Consider the following 22,447-nt stretch of genomic DNA (forward strand, 5'->3'; position numbering starts at 1 on the left):
GTAAAATAGGGAGCAGATAAGTGCATGTTAAAGTGCGTTAAAGGCAGAGCGCTGTATTGTCCAGAAGGGAAGAGTTGAGTTTTACAGGTGTTGTCTGAAGAGATGTGTCTTGAGAAGGCACCTGAAGGTGGTCGGGGACTGGGCAGTCCTGATATCCATAGGCAGGACGTTCCACCACTGCGGGTGGAACAGACGAGGGTTCAGAAGAAGCGGGCTGTGGATGCAGGGGAGCGTAGAGGAGGTACAGCCAGTCTTCCAGTGCAGAAGTTGGAGTAAAGAAGAGGAAGGAATCCAGCAGAGTGGATGGGGTTGGAGAGGTGGATATTGAAATCACCTGACAGGACAGTTGGGGTAGACAGAGAGGAGAGGGAGGAGAGGAGATAGTTGAGTTCATCGAGAAAGTGAGTGAGAGGTCCAGGGGGATGGTACAGTACAATTAGCAGGACTTGACAGCGAGAGGTTAGTTGGACAGCATGAAATTCAAAGGTGTTAACAGAGTGAGGAGAGGTCAGAGGGGACAGAAAAGAGTATACATTTTGTATATAGACTAACAAGAAACACAGTTTAAAATTCAGTTTAAACAAAGCAAATCTAAAAAAGTAAGTTTTCAATTTTGACTTAGTCATGAGCTGATGTAGCACTTCTGCTGAGTGCAGTCCACAATTTGGGAGTACAGGGACTAAATGCGCTCTCCCTTTCTGTGCACACTTGTGGGAGGCACAGAGGCCTGCATCAGCTGATCTTAAATCACAAGAAGGTATATGTGTGACTAGAAGCGCCTTTTATATAATCTGGTGTCATACCTTTAAGTGCTTTTATAAGTCAGGGGTAATATTTTGAAATCCACTCTAAAAGCCTAGCAGCTGTAGTGGAGCTGTCTGTCTGTCTGTGGAATGCATGTCCCTGGGGATGGGGGTGTAGTGGAGCTGTCTGTCTGTCTGTAGAATGCACGTCTCTGGGGATGAGGGTGTTGTGGAGCTGTCTCTGTCTGTCTGTCTGTGAAATGTACATCCATGAAAGAAGGGGGGGGGGGGGTAGTGGAGCTGTCTGGGGGGTCTAGTGGAGCTGTCTGTCTGTCTGTGGAATGCACGTCTCTGGGGATGGGGGTGGTAGTGGAGCTGTCTGTCTGTCTCTGTATGTGAAAGGCACATCCCTGGAGAGGTTCCCCTGTATGTAAACCCACATCCCTGACATCCCATGCGGGCGAAGGGGGGGTGGGGTAGGGTAGTGGAGCTGTCTGTGAAATCTGTGAAATGCACATTTCTGGGGGGGGGGGGGGGGTATGGGGGTCTGCTGTGGAGCTGTCTGTCTGTCTGTGGAATGCATGTCCCTGTGGATGGGGTGTAGTGGAGCTGTGTCTGACTGCTCTGGCTGTGGAATGCATGTTGCTGTGGATGGGGGCATAGTGGAGCTGTCTGTCTGTCTCTGTTTGTCTGTGGAATGTATGTCTTTGGGGATGAGGGCTGTAGTGGAGGTGTGTGACAGGGTACATCCCGCCCCTGTGTGTATTATATTATTTGTTGAATTGTTATTTCAAATCTATTGTTTGTGTGTACAAACACGCCGTTATATTGTTATTGTTTGACAGCTGGTTGGGGTTAGGATGCCCAATCCAGATAAAATCGTGTGAATGCGTGGTTAAGAGCGAGTGCTTATTGATAAACTTGCTGTTGAGCACGCATGTTATAAACCCATGCAGAATGTGATTGACGCATAAACTATTAGCTAATCTATTAGCTAAACTAATCTACAAAATATAAACCTGCAGCTGAACAAGGTTGTTGTGTTCAGAGGCGGAACGAGAGCAGGGAGTTGAAGTAAATGAAATGCAGAGTAAATCCTAACGATCGCTGTGCCTGCAGCTCGTGTCAATCCGTGTCATCAGTGAAGCGTGAGAACTGCCAGGCTCTCTCTACAACAAGGATAGTGTACGAGTTTTCAGGGTAAATCAGCCAAAAGCATAATTTCACTTTGGATTTCTAGTTTCCAACACTATTAGGTGAAATGTAGAAAAAAACTCAATACCTGTCATACAGTAAGAGAAATAAGTTGCCAAAATAAGGTAAAAATGTCCTCCACCTCCTCCTTCTTCCAACATATTTTTTTGCAGACCCCAGGCACTTCTATCCATGCATATGTATATTTAATAACAATGTACTTGTTTTGTCATCATGGAAACGTACATGGTTGCTACCTGGCTGTCGGACTTCAGAAGCATTGTTCTGTGGGAATGCTCCACAGCCAGGATTAATAAGGCACGTCTGACAGCTCTACAGGCATGGAGTGCAACTGCTGCCGATTTGGCTGCACTGATGTTTAAATGACTCTGGCTTCTTTTCCATTACCTTCAAACTAGCTTCTATTTTTGGTATATCATTTTATTTTCATATAACAATATTGTAGTAACTTTTTCTTATTTATTTTTATATTATTATTTTGGCAATGTTGTAAATAGTTTATTTTAGTTTTGTTTTGGTTTTTTATGCTTTGTTTCCGATATTAAAAAAAAAAAAAAAAAAATAATAATAATAATAATTGATCACAAAAACAAAAACATGGAAACACACTAGAGAACACATTTATTTTGACGTCTGTATCATCTATATTACATGATTTATTGATAATTTAAAATGGATCAGTCATATTCATCGGACACACAAAAAAAAAGACCCTAGGGAGTTTTATCCACACATGTATATTACAGGACATCCAAGTTTAATGACCATGGAAATGCAGTTGGGCGGGACAATGACGTTCTATGTATTTTTTTTCTATTAGTAGTGAAAAGCAGGCGCCAGGCGGCGGCTGTAACTGTTGAAAAATGAAGTGCAGCAAGGCAGTATTGGTCAATCAAAGCAGAAATTCACAAATCCGTCCTAACTGATTGCCTACCTGTAGGTGGGATGTTATAGTGAGAGCTCTGACAATGAGGCAGTGTTAGGGTCATGTGGTCGTTCTGCTGGCAGATGTAGAAAGGGTGTTCAGTATTAATAAAATCACAATATGTAGAATCCACTGCCAAATTAGGTTTATTTATAATGTTACAAGTTTAAACATAGAAGGTGTTTTTACATTTTCCCAATGTGTGCTAATAGTGGGCCGCAGTGTCTAATGCAGCTGGACAGGTGGGTCTCGGGTAAAAAAAAAAAAGTTTTGGAACCTCTGTGATATGGAACACACTTATTGTGACGACTATCATTTATGTGAAATGATTTATTTCTGTTTTAAAATGGAACATTTACCTGCAAAAAATGTTTCTTTTTTTTAAAAACATAAAGTTCTGACATGCATGGGATTTGTATGAACCTATAACAACCTTCAGTTTGCAAACGTATTGTGTTACTGTCAGTGCTACACGATTAGTTGAGAAAAGCAGTATTTTGAAAGATAGTCAATTGAGAATTCTCTGGACTTTGTTATACTTTGGAGATATTTTGGAGGCACAGGTGTGGTTGTCCATCCATAGCACCTTTGACCATTGCTCCATAGTCCAATTTCTGTGTTCTTGTGCATATTTTAGCCTTTTAGTCTTGTCATCCTTTCTTAACAGAGGTGTTCTTACTGCGACACTGCATCATAAGAACATAATAAAGTTTACAAAACAATGCCTGAGGAGTTGCTTGTTCTGTTTTGATGAGGTGTTCTTGCTCGTTTGGTTTCCCATATAATAGAAGTTAGTCTAACTGATAGTATTGAGTCCCAAAACGGTATTCATCTGTCCATACCATCCCTGTGTCAAGTCCCAGTTTGTAAATTTCTTCTTTCATTCTTTTCCTTCCTAGCCCTCTGAATTTGTTTTGCAGGGGATGTGTTCTTTTCTCCAAGTTATTTGTAATGAGTTCAACCATTTAAATGCTATACCGTCTTGTTAGATAGTCCTGGTTGTAGAAAGTGATCAATGATCATGATAGGGAAAGCCTTCCCGTGTGCACCACGTCTTCAATCATTCGATTTGTAATTATTTGTGTCCAAATGGTCCTTTGAAAGGTGTTTAGTAACAGAAAATACCACAGTTTTTTGGTTTTCTCTTTTAATTTCCTTACTAGCTCTACGAATTTGTTTTGCAGGGATTTTGGTATGTCTCTTCCAAAGTTGTTTGTACCGATGCGGATGACTAATACCGGGTCGTCTCCTGTTCGTTTGGATCCCAGGGTGTCGGCTTCTACAGCATTACTGGATCCCGTAATGACCTTCACACTGTACTGGAGTATGACACTAACTAGGACTCTGATTTTGGACCCACCTGTGCCTTCTGTCAATTTCTGTTGTCCAGCATCAGATTTTGTGTGTTCTGTTGTAGCATCTTTTAGATCCTTTCTTAACAATGCAACATGTCTAAGACTTTTGCACAGCATGCATATATATATATATATATATATATATATATATATATATATATATATATATATATATATATATATATTGCACACACACACACACACACATACAGTACCAGTCACAAGTTTGAGTACACTTTCTGGAAACTAGGTTTTTTTCATAATTGACAATGTTTTACGTCGTATACGTTTCTGTAAATGCTTGAAAATGAAAACACATGTTACAATATACAAAACAAAACATAAGGAGTATCAAAGCAATGTTCAGAAAAATTGAAAATTGTCTCTAAATCTTGGAATTCTCAAAATAGCCACCCTTTGCCTTAATAATAGCCTCACAAACACGAGGCATTCAGTTAACAAGTTTCAGCAGGAAATCACCCGACATGTCTTCCCAGCTCTTCTGCAGCAATTCCCAGAGATGTAGGGCACTTAGGGGTAGCTTTGCTTGGACTCTCTGTCCTGTTCATCCCATACAAGTTCTATGGGATTGAGGTCTGGAGACTGGGCAGGCCAGGTCATTAGATTGAGTTGTCCTTCACTTTCCTTCTTTGCCAGATAGTTCTTGCACAACTTTGAGGTGTCTTTTGGGTCATTATCTTGCTAAAGAATGAAGTACTGCCCAACTAGCCCTGATGGAATGGCATGCCTCTGAAGTAAGGTTGAGCCTGCTATGGACTTGGTAAAGATCACCAACTCTCACCAACAAAGCAACCCCAGACCATGACACTGCCTCTTCCATGCTTCACCCTCTTCATGGTTCACTCATGCGCTCACCCATGGCCTGCCTGGCCTTGTTCGTTCACTCATGCGCTCACCCATGGCCTGCCTGGCCTTGTTCGGTCCTCATGAGTGCCAGTTTCTTCAAATCGTTTGGTCTTGGCCACAGCATTTACAGACACTGGCAAAGTTCTTGTGATTTGTCTTAAGATTTCAGTTTCTTTGCTTAACTGAGCGTATTTTGCCATTTTCTGCTCCCTTACATTCAGGAATGACAAACTTGTGCCTATGCTACCTATATTTATAGTAATCATGGACCCTCACCTGTTAACAATAATTGGTGACAAAGGGTTAATTAGGTAACATACTAGTTAACTCAGAGAACATCTAACAAAGACACTTTTATACTTAGGCCAGTGTTCTAACACCGTGTTATACACATTTCAGACTTTTAACTGACTTAGGCTTCAGACTGAAATCCCCTTGCTTTGGGTGACCATTTCATTGAAATTGACAAGATTTACATTTTCATTTAAAAATTAAATTTTTGAATGAAATTCACTTATGATTATCAGCTTATGTAAGTACAGCATCATATAATGAAATATTACGTGTTTACAGACAAGTTTATACAGTTAAAAGCATAGATAACCATGAAAAGCCTGCTTTCAAGCAGGTGTACTCAAACTATTGACTGGTACTTATATATATATACACACACACACAGTGCCTGTAGAAAGTATATACCCCCTTTTAAAATTTTCACCTTTTGTTGCCTTATAGCTTGGAAATTAAAATAGTTAAAATTTTTTTTTTTTTTTTTTTCATTTATCTACACATCCTACCCCACAACTTCAAAGTGAAAAAATTCTAGAAATTTGTAGAAAATTAATTAAAAATAAAAACTGAAATAACTTGGTTGGATAAATGTCCACCCCAGTGTTGCCAGGTCTGCGGTTTTCCTGCAGAATTGGGCTACTTTAAAAACACACCTGCGGGAAAGGAGTCGTGGGTTGATAATGTAATTAGATTGGTGGTATAACTTTAAAAGATTGAACTGTTTTCGTGTTTGCAATATTGTTTGGGATACAGTACCAGCATTAGTATTTCAATAAAGGGATCACGCTGTAGTTCAGTTGCTAGTATGAATGTTAATTTGTCCCTTCAATACTTCATACACATTTGTTGACTGACGTGTGGATGAGCTGTACTAGGGCTTGTAGTTTCTATCAGATTTATACCAGGTATCTTTTCTTACGAAAGCTTTTGATTGTTTTTTTTATGCATAGGGCTACGTGTTAATAGTAAGCTTGCTTTCAGTTAAAACAAATAATTGGGCTATTTTTTTTTAAGTAACTTTGGGCTATAAACCCAACAGAAATCTGACAACCCTGGTCCACCCCCCTTATAATAGCAATCCTAAATTAACTCGGGTGTACCCAACCGCCTTCAAAATCAAACACCAAGTTAAGTGGCCTCCACCTTTGTTAAATTGTAGTGATTCACATGATTTCAGGATAAATTCAGCAGTTTCTGTAGGTTCCCCCTGCTGGGTAGTGCATTTCAAAGCAAAGACTCAACCATGAGCACCAAGGCGCTTTCAAAAGAACTCTGGGACAAAGTTGTTGAAAGACACAGGTCAGGGGATGGGTATAAAAAAAATATCAAAAGCCTTGAAGAGCAAGAAGGAGACTGATCAGAGAGGCTACCAAGAGACCAGTGGCAACTTTGCAAGAGCTACAGGCATTTATGGCCAAGACTGGTCAAAGTGTGCATGTGACAACAATATCCCAAGCACTCCACAAATCTATGGCCTGTATGGTAGGGTGACAAGAAGGAAGCCATTACTCAAGAATTTAGCCATGTGGCAAAAGGTTTTGTGGTCTGACGAAACTAAAGTGGAACTTTTTGGCCTAAATGCAAAGCTTTATGTTTGGCGCAAACCCAACACAGCACATCACCCAAAGAACACCATCCCTACTGTGAAGCATGGTGGTGGCACCATCATGTTATGGGGATGTTTCTCATCGGCAGGGGTTGAGGCAGTTGTCAGGATAGAAGGGAAAATGAATGGAGCAAAGTACAGAGAAGTTCTTGAGGAAAACCTGCTGCCCTCTGCAAGAAAGCTGAAACTGGGACTGAAGTTCACCTTTCAGCATGACAACGACCCAAAGCACACAGCCAAAGCTACACCTGCGTGGCTAAGGAATAAAAAGGTAAATGTCCTTGAGTGGCCCAGTCTGAGCCCTGACCTAAATCCAGTCGAAAATTTGAGGCATGACTTGATGGGATTGCTGTCCATCAGTGCTCCCCAAGGAACTTAACAGAGCTTGAACAGCTTTGTAAAGAAGAATGGTCAACTATTGTCAAATCTAGGTGTGCAAAGTTGGTAGAGACCTATCCCAACACTCACAGCTGTAATTGCTGCCAAAGGTTCTTCCACCAAGTTTTAACTCAGGGGTGGTGGAGACTTCTCCAATTATGCTCTTTCAGTTTTGTATTTTTAATATATAAATTTATTCTCAATAAAGCCCTTTTTCCCCTTGACAGCATGGAGTATGGTGTATAAATAAGTGGGGAAAAAATGTGAAAAAAGTTCAAGGGGGTGTAGACTTTCTATAGCACTGTATATTCCATGTCTCCATATTTAGTGCAGTGGAATGGTCGCAAGTCACTCTGAACATAAGAACATAAGAAAGTTTACAAACGAGAGGAGGCCATTCGGCCCATCTTGCTCGTTTGGTTGTTAGTAGCTTATTGATCCCAAAATCTCATCAAGCAGCTTCTTGAAGTATCCCAGGGTGTCAGCTTCAACAACATTACTGGGGAGTTGATTCCAGACCCTCACAAATCTCTATGTAAAAAAGTGCCTCCTATTTTCTGTTCTGAATGCCCCTTTGTCTAATCTCCATTTGTGACCCCTGGTCCCTGTTTCTTTTTTCAGGCTGAAAAAGTCCCTTGGGTCGACACTGTCAATACCTTTTAGAATTTTGAATGCTTGAATTAGGTCGCCACGTAGTCTTCTTTGTTCAAGACTGAACAGATTCAATTCTTTTAGCCTGTCTGCATATGACATGCCTTTTAAGCCCGGAATATTCTGGTCGCTCTTCTTTGCACTCTTTCTAGAGCAGCAATATCTTTTTTATAGCGAGGTGACCAGAACTGCACACAATATTCAAGATGAGGTCTTACTAGTGCATTGTACAGTTTTAACATTACTTCCCTTGATTTAAATTCAACACTTTTCACAATGTATCCGAGCATCTTGTTAGCCTTTTTTTATAGCTTCCCCACATTGTCTAGATGAAGACATTTCTGAGTCAACAAAAACTCCTAGATCTTTTTCATAGATTCCTTCTCCAATTTCAGTATCTCCCATATGATACTTATAATGTACATTTTTATTTGCTGCGTGCAGTACCTTACACTTTTCTCTATTAAATGTCATTTGCCATGTGTCTGCCCACTTCTGAATCTCGTCTAGATCATTTTGAATGACCTTTGCTGCTGCAACAGTGTTTGCCACTCCTCCTACTTTTGTGTCGTCTGCAAATTTAACAAGTTTGCTTACTATACCAGAATCTAAATCATTAATGTAGATTAGAAATAGCAGAGGACCTAATACTGATCCCTGTGGTACACCGCTGGTTACCACACTCCATTCTGAGGTTTTTCCTCTAATCAGTACTTTCTGTTTTCTACATGTTAACCACTCCCTAATCCATGTACATGTGTTTCCTTGAATTCCAACTGCGTTCAGTTTGAGAATTAATCTTTTGTGCGGGACTTTGTCAAAAGCTTTCTGGAAATCTAAATAAACCATGTCATATGCTTTGCAATTATCCATTATCAATGTTGCATCCTCAAAAAAATCAAGCAAGTTAGTTAGACACGATCTCCCTTTCCTAAAACCATGTTGACTGTCTCCCAGTACCCTGTTACCATATAGGTAATTTTCCATTTTGGATCTTATTATAGTTTCCATAAGTTTGCATATAATAGAAGTCAGGCTTACTGGTCTGTAGTTACCTGGTTCAGTTTTGTTTCCCTTTTTGTGGATCGGTATTACGTTTGCAATTTTCCAGTCTGTCGGTACCACCCCTGTGTCAAGAGACTGCTGCATGATCTTGGTTAGCGGCTTGTAAATAACTTCTTTCATTTCTTTGAGTACTACTGGGAGGATCTCATCCGGCCCAGGGGATTTGTTTATTTTAAGAGCGCCTAGTCCCTTTAACACTTCTGCCTCAGTAAACATTTAATCTCCTCTTTGAATGTTCTCTTGCTGTTGTAATATTGGAAAAACATTTTGGAATTGGTTTTAGCTCCCTTAGCAATGTTCATTTCTATTTCTCTCTTGGCCTTTCTAACTTCCTTTTTGACTTGCGTTTGCAGTTCTGTGTACTCTTTCTGCGTACTTTCTTTTTGGTCCTTTTTTAATGCACTATAAAGTGCCTTTTTTTGCTGAAATATTTTTTTTAATTGATCTATTAAACCATTTTGGCAATTTAGTTTTACATTTAGATTTGTCTACTTTAGGGATATAATTGTTTTGCGCCTCTAGTACTACATTTTTGAAGAACAACCATCCTTCTTCTGTGGGTGTTTTCTCTATTTTACTCCAGTCTACTTCTGTAAGTCTCTGTTTCATACCTTCATAGTTTGCTTTTCTAAAATTGTAAACCTTAGCTTTAGTCATTACTTTGGGGGTTTTAAAAAATACTTCAAATGAGACCATGTTGTGGTCTGAGTTTGCCAGTGGTTCTCTGACCTCTGTTTTAGTTATTCTATCTTCGTTATTTGAAAAGACTAAATCAAGGCATGCCTCCCCTCTAGTCGGTGCCTTGACAAATTGTGTTAGGAAGCAGTCATTTGTCATTTCCACCATTTCTATTTCATCCTTCGCGCTACTCACCGGGTTTTCCCATTTTATTTGGGGGAAATTGAAATCCCCCATTAGTATGGCTTCTCCTTTGCTACACGCATTTCTAATGTCATTGTATAACAGATTATTGTGCTCACCGTCTGAATCTGGCGGTCTATAGCATGCTCCTATTATTAACTCTGCCTAGCAGTGATGTCGGTGACTTCAGACTGTGCTACCTTTACAGTTCAATTTCTGTAAAACTAGGACACCCCCAAAAATATGAAAACCCCGTTGCACAGCTGCACCTCTGGGACTCTGTGCCGAGCGTGGCTCCTTAATTTGCTATACTTTGAGATAGAGGTGCACAAAAAAGCATCTTAATCATTTAAAAAAAAAAAAACAAAAAAAAAAGTTTTTTTTTTTGGCTCTCTGTGTCTCAAAGTTTTCAACCAAATGCTCCCCATTCAGGTTTGTTGAGCCTGCCAACCCAACCACACACAAGTGTTCATGGGTCAGTCCATGCCAACCCAGCCAGGGCTGTTGCCCATCAATCTCAGATGTCCCTACAAAAATTCAACTGGGCGTTTTCAGATATGCTGAGCTCAGAAAATTATTTTTTTAAAACGTTCCCCTTCGACGTGTGACCTTGAAAAGGTCAACCTAAAGTGAGAAAGGGACTTTGACCAGAAAAATTACCCAGGGTGCAATTTAGATGCTACTGTCATGTGTAGCACCTCGTTCTACTGGTATTGAATAGGGCTTTTCAGAAAAAAAATACTAGCAACACCCGACTCGCTTCAGGCAAGACGAGGGGTAAGTGACAAGTTTAATTCAAACTTCAGCCGTACCCTTTACCCTGTAGGGGATGTGGGTCCTAAAATGTAAATATTGCTGCAAGACCCTTAGAACTTCCAAATTCTGTGAAAAACATTTGGTTTCAAGTCCCACCACTGGTCATTAAACCCCACTGAAATTTTAATTTTTGCTATTTGTACCAAGTTTACGCCGTAATAACTTGCGTGGGGGGGGACTCCAAAATCACCCAAAGATATGTTTGGATAGATGTTGATGAGATCTACAAGCATCAAGCAAAATATGTTGGTATCCAGGGATTTCTGGCAGATTTTTGAAGATTCATTTGTCGTGCATTTGAGCATTGCTTCAGGCCACTTTGGTGAGGTTAAAGTACCACATAGTTTTATCCAAACTGGCTATTTCTTCAATTGTACATTCTCTGAATATTGATCTAGAGAAAAAAGTAGCAACGTGGGCTTCACTGGCACTAGCTTGAAGTGGAGTGGTTATGAACTTACATATGGAACATTTGAAACAACCAAAACCTTTTCCTGACTGTCTGTGTCCAGACTCATCCTGGTCTGACCTCCCCACCAGCCAGCCTGGTCACAAGGTGTCTGTGTCTGGAATGTTGGAGTGTTTTATGCTGTTTCATACCCTGCAGTCCTGACTGTCTGTGTGTAGACTCATTCGGGTCTGACGTCACCACCAGGCAGCCTGGTCACAATGTGTCCGGAATGTAGGAGTGTTTTATGCTGTTTTACTGAAACCTTTCAGAGTAATGTTAGCTTTGTTATCTGAGATCATACTTATTGATCTGCAAAGTGTGGATATAATATGCCCATTAAGAAATCACATCAAACAGTAATTTTATGTGAAAACTAGAGTTGAAATGTAGTGATGTTTTCTACAGTCTGTTAAATTGTTGCCTCGATTTGTGCATTATGTATAAAGTGATGTTCTTGGCAAGAAAAAATAAAATAAAAAAAATCAGATCATCCCTTCATACTGGACGCGTGTGTGTTTCACGCAGGCAGATCATCCCTTCATACTGGACGCGTGTGTGTTTCACACAGGCAGATCATCCCTTCATACTGGACGCGTGTGTGTTTCACGCAGGCAGATCATCCCTTCATACTGGACGCGTGTGTGTTTCACACAGGCAGATCATCCCTTCATACTGGACGCGTGTGTTTTTCACGCACTGAGAATTTTCTGCTGTCCGAACTGGGAGGAATGGGAAACTCAAGCAATTCTCTTTTAGCTTCTAGAACTGTGCAGGTTGTAGAGATTACAAACATGCCTGGTGTTGTGTATAAAACTTTTTTTATTATATTTTCACATGCCATTTTGACACTACCTAGTTCTAGTAGGGGAGTAATGACTCACTGTGCATCGATGGATCGAGACACTTTCTTTACATGAGATTTTGTAATAGAGGTGTGTATCGTTTGTGTTGGGATACAAAACCACAGCTTGACTCGCTGCAGTTCACCAAATGGTTCTTGAATGAAATGAATTAAGCGTGCTTAATTAATGTGAGACTGTTTGTTTGTTTTTGTTGTCACGTTTCAGGCCCTGTGATGGGGGGAGCAAAGAGTAAGCCCAAGGACTCAGGCCAGTGCTCTCCCAGCCTGGATGGGACTATCAGCTCCCACTACCCCAAGCACACTCACCCCCAGACACAGACCCCCCAGCGCAGCCCGGCTGGTGCCTCGCAGCCCTGCAGCAGCAACACGGCGGAGCTCACTCCCTTTGGGGGCGTGGAGCCCATGGGGGGTGGCCCGCTTGCAGGTACTGAAAACAGAGTAGCATTCATTTCAATTGCTTGTTATATGGTGCTCTGGGTTCTGGAGCTCCAGCATTCCAATCTTGTTATCTAAATCTGTCTTTATCTGAGCTTGTTTGGAGAATATTTAGTGCTGGGACTGGACAGCCTTCCTGTTTTCATTCAAATCATGTGACGATGTGACCTTTCAACTATTCTGCATTTATATAGGAAAGTAAGTGGGGGCTGGCAGAGGTCAAAAGGTGAAACAGGGGTCTGTGGTCGCAGCCCTGACGAGTCCCGTCTTGAAAACGATGAGTTCAAATGGACTTCTGCTATAAATAGCTGAAGGAATTACCATACTTTAGTATCACTTTTATGAGGAATGTAGTTCTTGAAATATGCGACAACACAGTCAAATGGATTGTAAAACTTTTGTATTTACAAGAAAGTGCAGCAGCTAAAGAGTTAAGGCCAGGCAGTGCCGACTTGTCTCTTCCAGTCAGTTTGGGGAGGGAATGCCCATTGAGAAAGAGAAGGGGGAGGATTACAATAGTATGCCAGAAGGAATGCGGATGTGTGTTTCGGAATGCGGTGGTGTGCTTCGGAATTAAGTTTTGGGATCTCAGTTCCAGGTGGTCTGAATGTTGTCAGTGTTGGAGGTTTGTGACCATGCCAAGCTCACTGGGTGCTTATTGATTCATGCGCAGTTAATAGTATTTAAAGTAATTGCTACAAAGGCCTCTAATGTGCAGTTTTAAAAGAAACATGTTATAGCACACGTGGATTGTCATCTCTGGTACTACTTGAGGTTAAAGGAAGATCTCAGTTTCTAAGCCTCTGGTTATCCATTTCCATTTCCTGGCTCATTTCACCTCAACCATGTCTTCTGGGTCACGTTACTGGCTGATATGTCAGTCAATAGAGGAAGCAGCTGATTGGTTATTGACAGGAGGAAGACAGTGAAGGGGCAGGGACAATTTCACTCTCCAGATGAAATGATTGAGGAAATACAAGACAATCTGTATTCTTTAACAGATAACGGAGTTTAAAATGAATATACATGTTTCTGTAACGTTTTTGTTTCAAAACGGCCCATTTGAGACCTATGCAATGTTAATGAGATTTTATGGAAATATTTTGTTCGTTTACTTTAAGATGATTGTGGTTGTTGTGTTATTTTTGTAGCCCCTGTTGTGCAATCTTTAAAGACAGTGGGTGTGTGGTTGTATATCTCACTTCCCTTTCTCTGCTGTAGGGGGTGTCACCACGTTCGTAGCACTGTATGACTATGAGTCTCGGACCGCCACGGACCTGTCTTTCAAGAAGGGAGAGAGGCTTCAGATCGTCAACAACACGTAAGGACATTCCAGCTAACTCAGCTCCGTCCTGCAGTGTCCTGTCCTGCCCTCTCCTGTCCTGCAGTATCCTGTGATGTCCTCTCCTGTCATGTAGTGTCCTCTCTGGTCCTGTCCTCTCCTGTGCTGTAGTGTACTCTCCTGTCTTGTTATGCACCGTCCTACCCTGCTATGCACTGCCTTGCCCTGTCCTGCACTGTCCTGCACTATCCTCTTCTGTCTCGTCATGCACTGCACTGTAGCCTCCCCTCAGACAAGCAAACAGTCTTCCCAATTACTGCTGACAGCAAGGGTCCAGGGATTAAACTGCTTTTACTAGAATAATTAGCCACAGTCTGTGTAAGAACCCAAAGAGTCATTCAACATGGGGGCAGCTGAACCCATTAAGCCATTGAGCGCTGTCTTTACCAGCACCTTAGTAATCATGAGCACAAGTCTAAACACTGCATTCTGAGCTCTCTCCAGCACTGTCATTACCAGCACCTTAATAATCATGAGAACATAAGGACATAAGAATATATACACAAGATATATGAATCATGTATGGGATATATGAATAGTGTGTGTATATATATATATATATATATATATATATATATATATATATATATATATATATATATACATACACACACACACACACACACATACATACAGTACTGTGCAAACGTTTTAGGCAGGTGTAAAATAATGCTGTAAAGTAAGAATGCTTTCAAAAATAGACATGTTAATAGTTTATATTTATCAATTAACAAAATGCAAAGTGAGTGAACAGAAGAAAAATCTACATCAAATCAATATTTGGTGTGACCACCCTTTGCCTTCAAAACAGCATCAATTCTTCTAGGTACACTTGCACACAGTTTTTGAAGGAACTCGGCAGGTAGGTTGGCCCAAACATCTTGGAGAACTAACCACAGTTCTTCTGTGGATTTAGGCAGCCTCAGTTGCTTCTCTCTCTTCATGTAATCCCAGACAGACTCAATGATGTTGAGATCAGGGCTCTGTGGGGGCCATACCATCACTTCCAGGACTCCTTGTTCTTCTTTACGCTGAAGATAGTTCTTAATGACTTTCGCTGTATGTTTGGGGTCGTTATCATGCTGCAGAATAAATTTGGGGCCAATCAGATGCCTCCCTGATGGTATTGCATGATGGATAAGTATCTGCCTGTACTTCTCAGCATTGAGGAGACCATTAATTCTGACCAAATCCCCAACTCCATTTGCAGAAATGCAGCCCCAAACTTGCAAGGAACCTCCACCATGCTTCACTGTTGCCTGCAGACATTCATTCGTGTACCGCTCTCCAGCCCTTCAGCGAACAAACTGCCTTCTGCTACAGCCAAATATTTCAAATTTTGACTCATCAGTCCAGAGCACCCTGCCATTTTTCTGCACCCCAGTTCCTGTTTTTCGTGCATAGTTGAGTCGCTTGGCCTTGTTTCCCCAGTTATATGTATTTTATATATATATATATATATATATGTATGTATGTATGTATGTATGTATATGTATGTGATATATAGTTATATATATATATATATTATAATTATATGGATATATATATATGTTATATTATATGTATATAATGTATGTTACATATGTTATAGGGAGGGGTTTCCAGATGTGCTGTCCAAGCTCTTTTGAAGAAGCACAAAGAAACGGGCAACGTTGAGGACCGTAGATGCAGTGGTCGGCCAAGGAAACTTACTGCAGCAGATGAAAGACACATCATGCTTACTTCCCTTTGCAATCGGAAGATGTCCAGCAATGCCATCAGCTCAGAATTGGCAGAAAACAGTGGGACCCTGGTACACCCATCTACTGTCCAGAGAAGTCTGGTCAGAAATGGCCTTCATGGAAGACTTGCGGCCAAAAAGCCATACCTCCGACGTGGAAACAAGGCCAAGCGACTCAACTATGCACGAAAACACAGGAACTGGGGTGCAGAAAAATGGCAGCAGGTGCTCTGGACTGATGAGTCAAAATTTGAAAAATTTGGCTGTAGCAGAAGGCAGTTTGTTCGCTGAAGGGCTGGAGAGCGGTACATGAATGAATGTCTGCAGGCAACAGTGAAGCATGGTGGAGGTTCCTTGCAAGTTTGGGGCTGCATTTCTGCAAATGGAGTTGGGGATTTGGTCAGAATTAATGGTCTCCTCAATGCTGAGAAGTACAGGCAGATACTTATCCATCATGCAATACCATCAGGGAGGCATCTGATTGGCCCCAAATTTATTCTGCAGCATGATAACGACCCCAAACATACAGCGAAAGTCATTAAGAACTATCTTCAGCGTAAAGAAGAACAAGGAGTCCTGGAAGTGATGGTATGGCCCCCACAGAGCCCTGATCTCAACATCATCGACTCTGTCTGGAATTACATGGAGAGAGAAGCAATTGAGGCTGCCTAAATCCACAGAAGAACTGAGGTTAGTTCTCCAAGATGTTTGGGCCAACCTACCTGCCGAGTTCCTTCAAAAACTGTGTGCAAGTGTACCTAGAAGAATTGATGCTGTTTTGAAGGCAAAAGGTGGTCACACCAAATATTGATTTGATGTAGATTTTTCTTCTGTTCACTCACTTTGCATTTTGTTAATTGATAAAGATAAACTATTAACATGTCTATTTTTGAAAGCATTCTTACTTTACAGCATTTTTTCGCACCTGCCTAAAACTTTTGCACAGTACTGTATATATATTATGAGCAAAGTCTCAAAGATCATATAACTTCTATTTATAGAACACAACCACTACTAATTACTTATTAAAACTTATTTCATTTTATTGTCAAAAACAAAAGCAGCATGTAACAGGTAGCTGTGCACCACAGCGCGTTTCCACACTCTCGTGCCTTCGTCAGGTGGACAGTGGACACCCCTATTTATACACATCATCTCTCCCTGTGAAATAATTGTTTAATTAGTAAATTCAATTAAGTAAACATATCAAATATTTATAAGGAAAAGAATGTGTACGTAGACAACAGCAAGGCATGTGTTACAAAGCACTGTAAACTCCCAACGCAATCAGTAGTCACTCTCATGCAAACAGAATATTTAAAAACATTGATTAAAGCAAAATATGCTTCTTTAATCATACAGATGAAAAACGCAGGCAAAATACAACATTTCTCTTTTTCAATTCTTACAAGCAACTAGGTCATTTTATTAAAGAAACTTGGATCATTGTACCACTTTAAAGCACAATTTCTTGTCTAACAGCAAGTAAGTCAGTTTTGTCAGAAGACATTACTTCTATAAAAGAGTACTCGTTATATTGTGTTTCACTAAAGACTCTTCTGTAATTATCAGTTCTCGTATTACACTTTCTTACAAACATGGGCAGAGGTCTAAGGTTTCATTTGGATGTGTGGTTCCATTCTTTTCAGTGTGAATGTCCACTATGATTCCCTCTTAACAGTACATTTATAATTACCTCCTCTTTCAGTAACTACAGTGTTGTAGTATCCAATACATTTTAAACTGGAAGCTGGACCGCAGTTCATAGTTTTATAATGTCTTGCTATTGCATAATCTATATTTTGGTTTCTTATCGCAGCTTGGTGTTCAGCGATTTTATAGGTGGTGTTTTTTTAGTGGCGTTTATGTGAGTCAAACAAAATGCCTTCTTAAATCTGAAATGATGCTTTTATAGCGGTATGATGAGTTCATGCACAGGCTTGCCAGACAAACTACAGGAACCTTGATCCGAAGTGTCAGGTCACCAGGCAACGACAACGGAGGAGCAGCTCCTGAACGAGTTCTGAAAGCAGGCTTGTAAATATGTTTGAGAAAGTGGAGAAAGAGCCACTCTGAACACGAGGACCGTACCAAACAAATACATAAAATAAACAGGGAAACACTAAGAGGCTTGCTCTTGTAACATATTGAAAAACGTAGGTTTGTGCAGTGTGACTCTGGGGACCACATACTTAAACAGGCAGTAACAGGACCCAAAAAACACTGCTCAGGTAACTTAGGAAGGGTAACAGTTTCCTGCGAGTAAGGCATGGAAGCAGAACTTTTAATCTAATGTAGTACCAGAAATAAAACATGCGTGCTTGTGATCACCTGTGTTTGTCAAAACCACACATATGAGCCTTATTGGGAGTGCAAAGCATGTCAAATATCTGGAATTATTTTAGCTACAATTCCTTTAAAAAGCCTGTGACAAAGTTTTATAGTTTCATTTTCCAACTGTTCTTTTCAAGTCTGTTCTAAATGCTATGTTGTCTCTGTGCTGGGTCCTGGAACCTGCTGTATTATTTCCATAACCTCTTTTTTTCCCCCCTCTGCACGCTTCATGACTTAATTTAGGAGAAAGCTGAACAGCAGGTCAGTACTCTTCCTTTCTATATATGTCATATGTGCTGTCAGATGGAATAAAAAGGGTGCAGAATGAGTCTCTCACCTGCATATCATTCATTTCCAGTTCTCGTTTTGTTTGCTTTCACCCTTGTTAAGTGTGACCTCCGCACGGTTCACAGTAGTATCTAGTAAAGACTACGACAAGGTGCTACCCGTTGGCTTCTTATCAATGGGAGACAAAAGGGAAGAGTGAGACTAATTTGATGCTGTCTCACCTTCAACACCTATGTGAGCTTCTGTGTATGTATATGCATGTTCTGCGTTAATTATTCTGTTAATTATAATACATTTTACAATATAATTAATTGTATTCTAACATTAGCCGCCAGTTTTCTTAAATAGGGCATTTGCTTACAAAATAATTCCAGTAAACTGATAATATGCATAGATCTCACTTTTTTCTTGTATGAAAGATATACTCGTGGTTTGATTTTGAATGGCATTTTTTCATAGGATTGATCAACAATAGAGCCTCTTCAGGTCTCTTGCTCTTGTTTCTGTGCTGCTCTTCATGAAGCACATTTTTATAAAATATATATTTTTCAAGAAAAAAATGTAAACATTCTAAATGTTTGCCATGTATTTTGTAGAACTCCAGCTCCCAGAAGCTAGACGCTTTGGCTTGCATTTAAATTCTTAATTCCTTCACGTGACTTAGGAAGTTGACAGGGAGTACAGCTTGGAAGCATCTACAAGGAGTATTCGATAAATATTGTTCAATAAAATCTTCAAATAAATTCACGTGTGTGTTATTCATATAGGAAAACCTGAGACCTACAAAATGCTAGCAATATAAATTGGGTAAGATTTACTGAAATGCTGCTGAAAACTAGTGGAGTGTATTGTGTGCTGTGTGTTTCAGATGGGTGAGAGGTAATGGAGTGTATTGTGTGCTGTGTGTTTCAGATGGGTGAGAGGTAATGGAGTGTATTGTGTGCTGTGTGTTTCAGGGATGGGTGAGAGGTAATGGAGTGTATTGTGTGCTGTGTGTTTCAGGTGCATTAGAGGTAATGGAGTGTATTGTGTGCTGTGTGTTTCAGATGGGTGAGAGGTATTGGATTATATTGTGTGCTGTGTGTTTCAGGGATGGATTAGAGGTAATGGAGTGTATTGTGTGCCATGTGTTTTGACGGCTGCTTGTTCCGTGTGTTTCAGGGAAGGAGACTGGTGGCTGGCCCGCTCTCTCACGTCGGGGAACACTGGTTACGCTCCCAGTAATTACGTAGCGCCTTCAGACTCCATCCAGGCGGAAGAGTAAATCTCTTGATTTTTTTTTAAAAACAAATATTGGGATAATAAAGTCCTCTGTCTGTTTTATACAGTGTCTGTCTGCTAACAGGTATTGAATCTATGCTTGACGAAGGTGAGGAGAGCTGTCTGTCTGTAAAGATGTAAACACCCCTGGCATTCTGTTACAAGTCAGTTCCAGTTACAATGAGCCAAATTTGATAACTGACAGAAGGAGGACATATTCTTCTGTATCTAAAACACATGTATGAGAGCCTTCTGACAGTATTGTGGGCTGAGGTAAAACCCGTGAGAAGTGTTTGTGAGTATCGTGAGAGGGTCTGGATTTTGTTTGTCATATTTGTTCTCAATTTGTCAATACCTGCCTTAGCGCTGCGTTGAGCTTGCCTGAAGAATCCTAACTGCTGGGACTTAACAGCTTTTCTAATTCCATTCAAATCACGATACAATGTGACTTTTTAGCTAGCTTCACCTACTATCAAGGATTCTCCAGCCAGTCTCAAAGCAGGTAAATGAAGATTCAGAGTAAAATTCTATTAGCTCAGTATATTGAGAACCAGAACCACAGAACCAGAATGATTTCAAACACTAAGTAGTAAATGAGTTAAGGGATTGACTGCATAAGTACTAAGGGAGATCAGTTAATAGGGATTGACTGCATAGGAGACTGAAGGCTGTCTGTCTATCTTTATGTACACATAAAGAGCTGAGGGCAGTGATAGGCCACTGTACATCTGTCCGAGTTTTTGAAAGTGGCCAGACAGTGCTCCCCAGTGACCTTTCAATGCGTAGCCTGTCATCTGACTGGATAGCAACATGTTCCCTAGCATATTCTTTAGTGATTCTGTGTGTTTCCTCCTTAGATGGTACTTTGGAAAGATCACTCGGAGGGAATCGGAGAGGATGCTGCTGAACCTGGAGAACCGGAGAGGAACCTTCCTGATCCGGGAGAGCGAGACCACAAAGGGTGGGACTGAGCAGCACATTCATGTCACACACAATATCTAAAAGAGAAATAAACTAACCAATCATAAAATCAGGACATAAACACAAAATGCAAATTTGGATATAAAAGCAAACAGATAGCAGAGCACAACGAGAGACTCTCATCTCAAGGGCCTTCACCAAACAGATAGCAGAGCACAACGAGAGATGCTATTCTCAAGGGCCTTCACCAAACAGATAGCAGAGCACAACGAGAGACTCATCTCAAGGGCCTTAACCAAATGTGAGACCGAACAGATAAGTCTTAAGACCTTTTTTAAACTAATCAACTGACTAGCAGTTCCTGGTGTCAACGGGGAGGTCATTCCATAGCACAGGAGACAGAAAGGAATGGCCTGTGAGAGCAACCTGTTTCAAATCAGGAACAACCAGCAGGCCAGCCTAGGAGGATCTAAGGGTACGGACCGGCTAGTAAGGGAAAAGTAATTCAGTAAGGTGAGTAGGACCAGTACCATTGAGTGAGCCATAAGTCAGGAGAAGTAGATTTAAGAGATTACTTGATGGGAAGCCTATGATGTTTAGCCAGGACTGGTGTAATGTGGTGGTACTTTTTCATACCAGTCAAGATTCTGGCAGCTGCATTCTGAGCTATTTGTAATATATCAATTGCTTTAGGTGGAAGGCCTGCAAATAGGGAGTTGCAGTGGTCAAGCCGAGCGGTTACAAAATCATGAATCAAAATCTCAGCTTCCGTGAGAGAGAGAAAACCTTGAACTTTGAGAATCTTCCATAAAGGGAAAAAAGAGGGTTTGACAACAGAAGAAATATGTGCCTACAAAGACATTGTGGCATCTAAGTGTACACCAAGGCTCTGTGCTGACTCAAACTGGAACCTAGACTCAGTCACTGTAAAACTAAATGCAGTAAGTTTTTTCCCCTACTCGCACAAATTCACAGTACCTTTCTCCTTGAATCGTACACTCTGTACTCCTTTGGGTGTACATGGCCTTTCCTTCGTCCGCAGCCCTGATTGCAAGTTTCTTTTTTCATTATTGAGGGCTGAATCAGACCCAGGTGCTTCTGATTTCCTGCAGTCCCATGGCATTCTGGGAAATGTAGTCCCTGTAACCCTTCATGGACTACAATTGTTCTCCTTTAGACTTCCTCCGTCACCTCAGCCACAATACGTAAGGAGTAACCCACAACAGGGTGTGCGGTAAGAATTGTCTTGCCGCACACCCTGGAGTGTGTTATGTCGCTTATAAAATTTAGCATTTTCTTTTTTTTTTTAAATAATTACACAAACTGGCTTTTTTAAGGAAAAAAAATAAGAAATATATTATGTATCCTTCCGCAGAGAAAAAATAGTCCCTGAAGACTGTTTGATTGTAACAAATATATTTTGTACTTTTTTTTTTTTTATTTGCCATAAACATTACATTGAACACTGCCATTTATAATCTGTGGGAGGATTCATGAAACAGCCGAACTCTGCGCTGCACTACACTGCACTGCACTGGTACTCAAGGGAGGGGCTTCAGAGAGTGTGTTTTGTAAGAAACGATCCTATTCAGCCTTTGCGGCCTTCAAGAGAAGCTGACCAATAATTTCTGAGGCTGTTTTCACCCCGATGGCCGGTAACCGGCATAATTTCTCTAGAATGTAAACCAGCATTAGATGATATGTGGACTAAACGACTTCCGTGTGAGTCTGCACAGTGCTGCAGTCCTTCCTATCTGCGGCGAGCACAATAGAATTCTATGCCGAGCTTGACCTTGTTTAAAAGCCCAGTGGTTGTGTCAGCAGAGAGCAGGAGAGATTTTAATTTTGTTTTAAATATGTTTCTGAAATCGGAGGGTAGTGGTGAGATGTACCTGTTGTGTCAAGTTTAAATATTGCATACTCGCGAGTCACTCGCTAGTCACTTTTATAAGGCGCTATTTAGTTTATTGTGTGTATTGTGCTACAACATGGAATCACAATGGATTTAATGAGGAGTTTTTGCCACTGAGCAACACAAAAAAAGCCATAATGTCAAAGTGA

At 40.7% G+C, this 22,447-nt stretch overlaps 1 protein-coding gene across 3 annotated transcripts in view; it reads left to right on the forward strand.

Moving 5' to 3' along the window:
* The window catches only part of LOC121297902 (proto-oncogene tyrosine-protein kinase Src-like), a 67,293-nt gene that overhangs the window by 15,986 nt on the left and 28,860 nt on the right, over nucleotides 1-22,447 (forward strand). For 2 of the 3 annotated variants that reach the window (XM_041224529.1, XM_041224528.1), the window contains 5 exons: nucleotides 12,292-12,510; nucleotides 13,743-13,842; nucleotides 18,161-18,178; nucleotides 19,367-19,465; nucleotides 20,323-20,426. In XM_041224529.1, coding sequence (XP_041080463.1) covers nucleotides 12,300-12,510; nucleotides 13,743-13,842; nucleotides 18,161-18,178; nucleotides 19,367-19,465; nucleotides 20,323-20,426 — 532 coding nt within the window. In that variant the 5' untranslated portion in view covers nucleotides 12,292-12,299. The remainder of the gene's footprint in view (nucleotides 1-12,291; nucleotides 12,511-13,742; nucleotides 13,843-18,160; nucleotides 18,179-19,366; nucleotides 19,466-20,322; nucleotides 20,427-22,447) is intronic. The other variant, XM_041224530.1, reaches the window with a different exon arrangement.

This window comes from Polyodon spathula, chromosome 23, assembly GCF_017654505.1.
Source record: "Polyodon spathula isolate WHYD16114869_AA chromosome 23, ASM1765450v1, whole genome shotgun sequence".
Lineage (NCBI taxonomy): Eukaryota > Metazoa > Chordata > Actinopteri > Acipenseriformes > Polyodontidae > Polyodon > Polyodon spathula.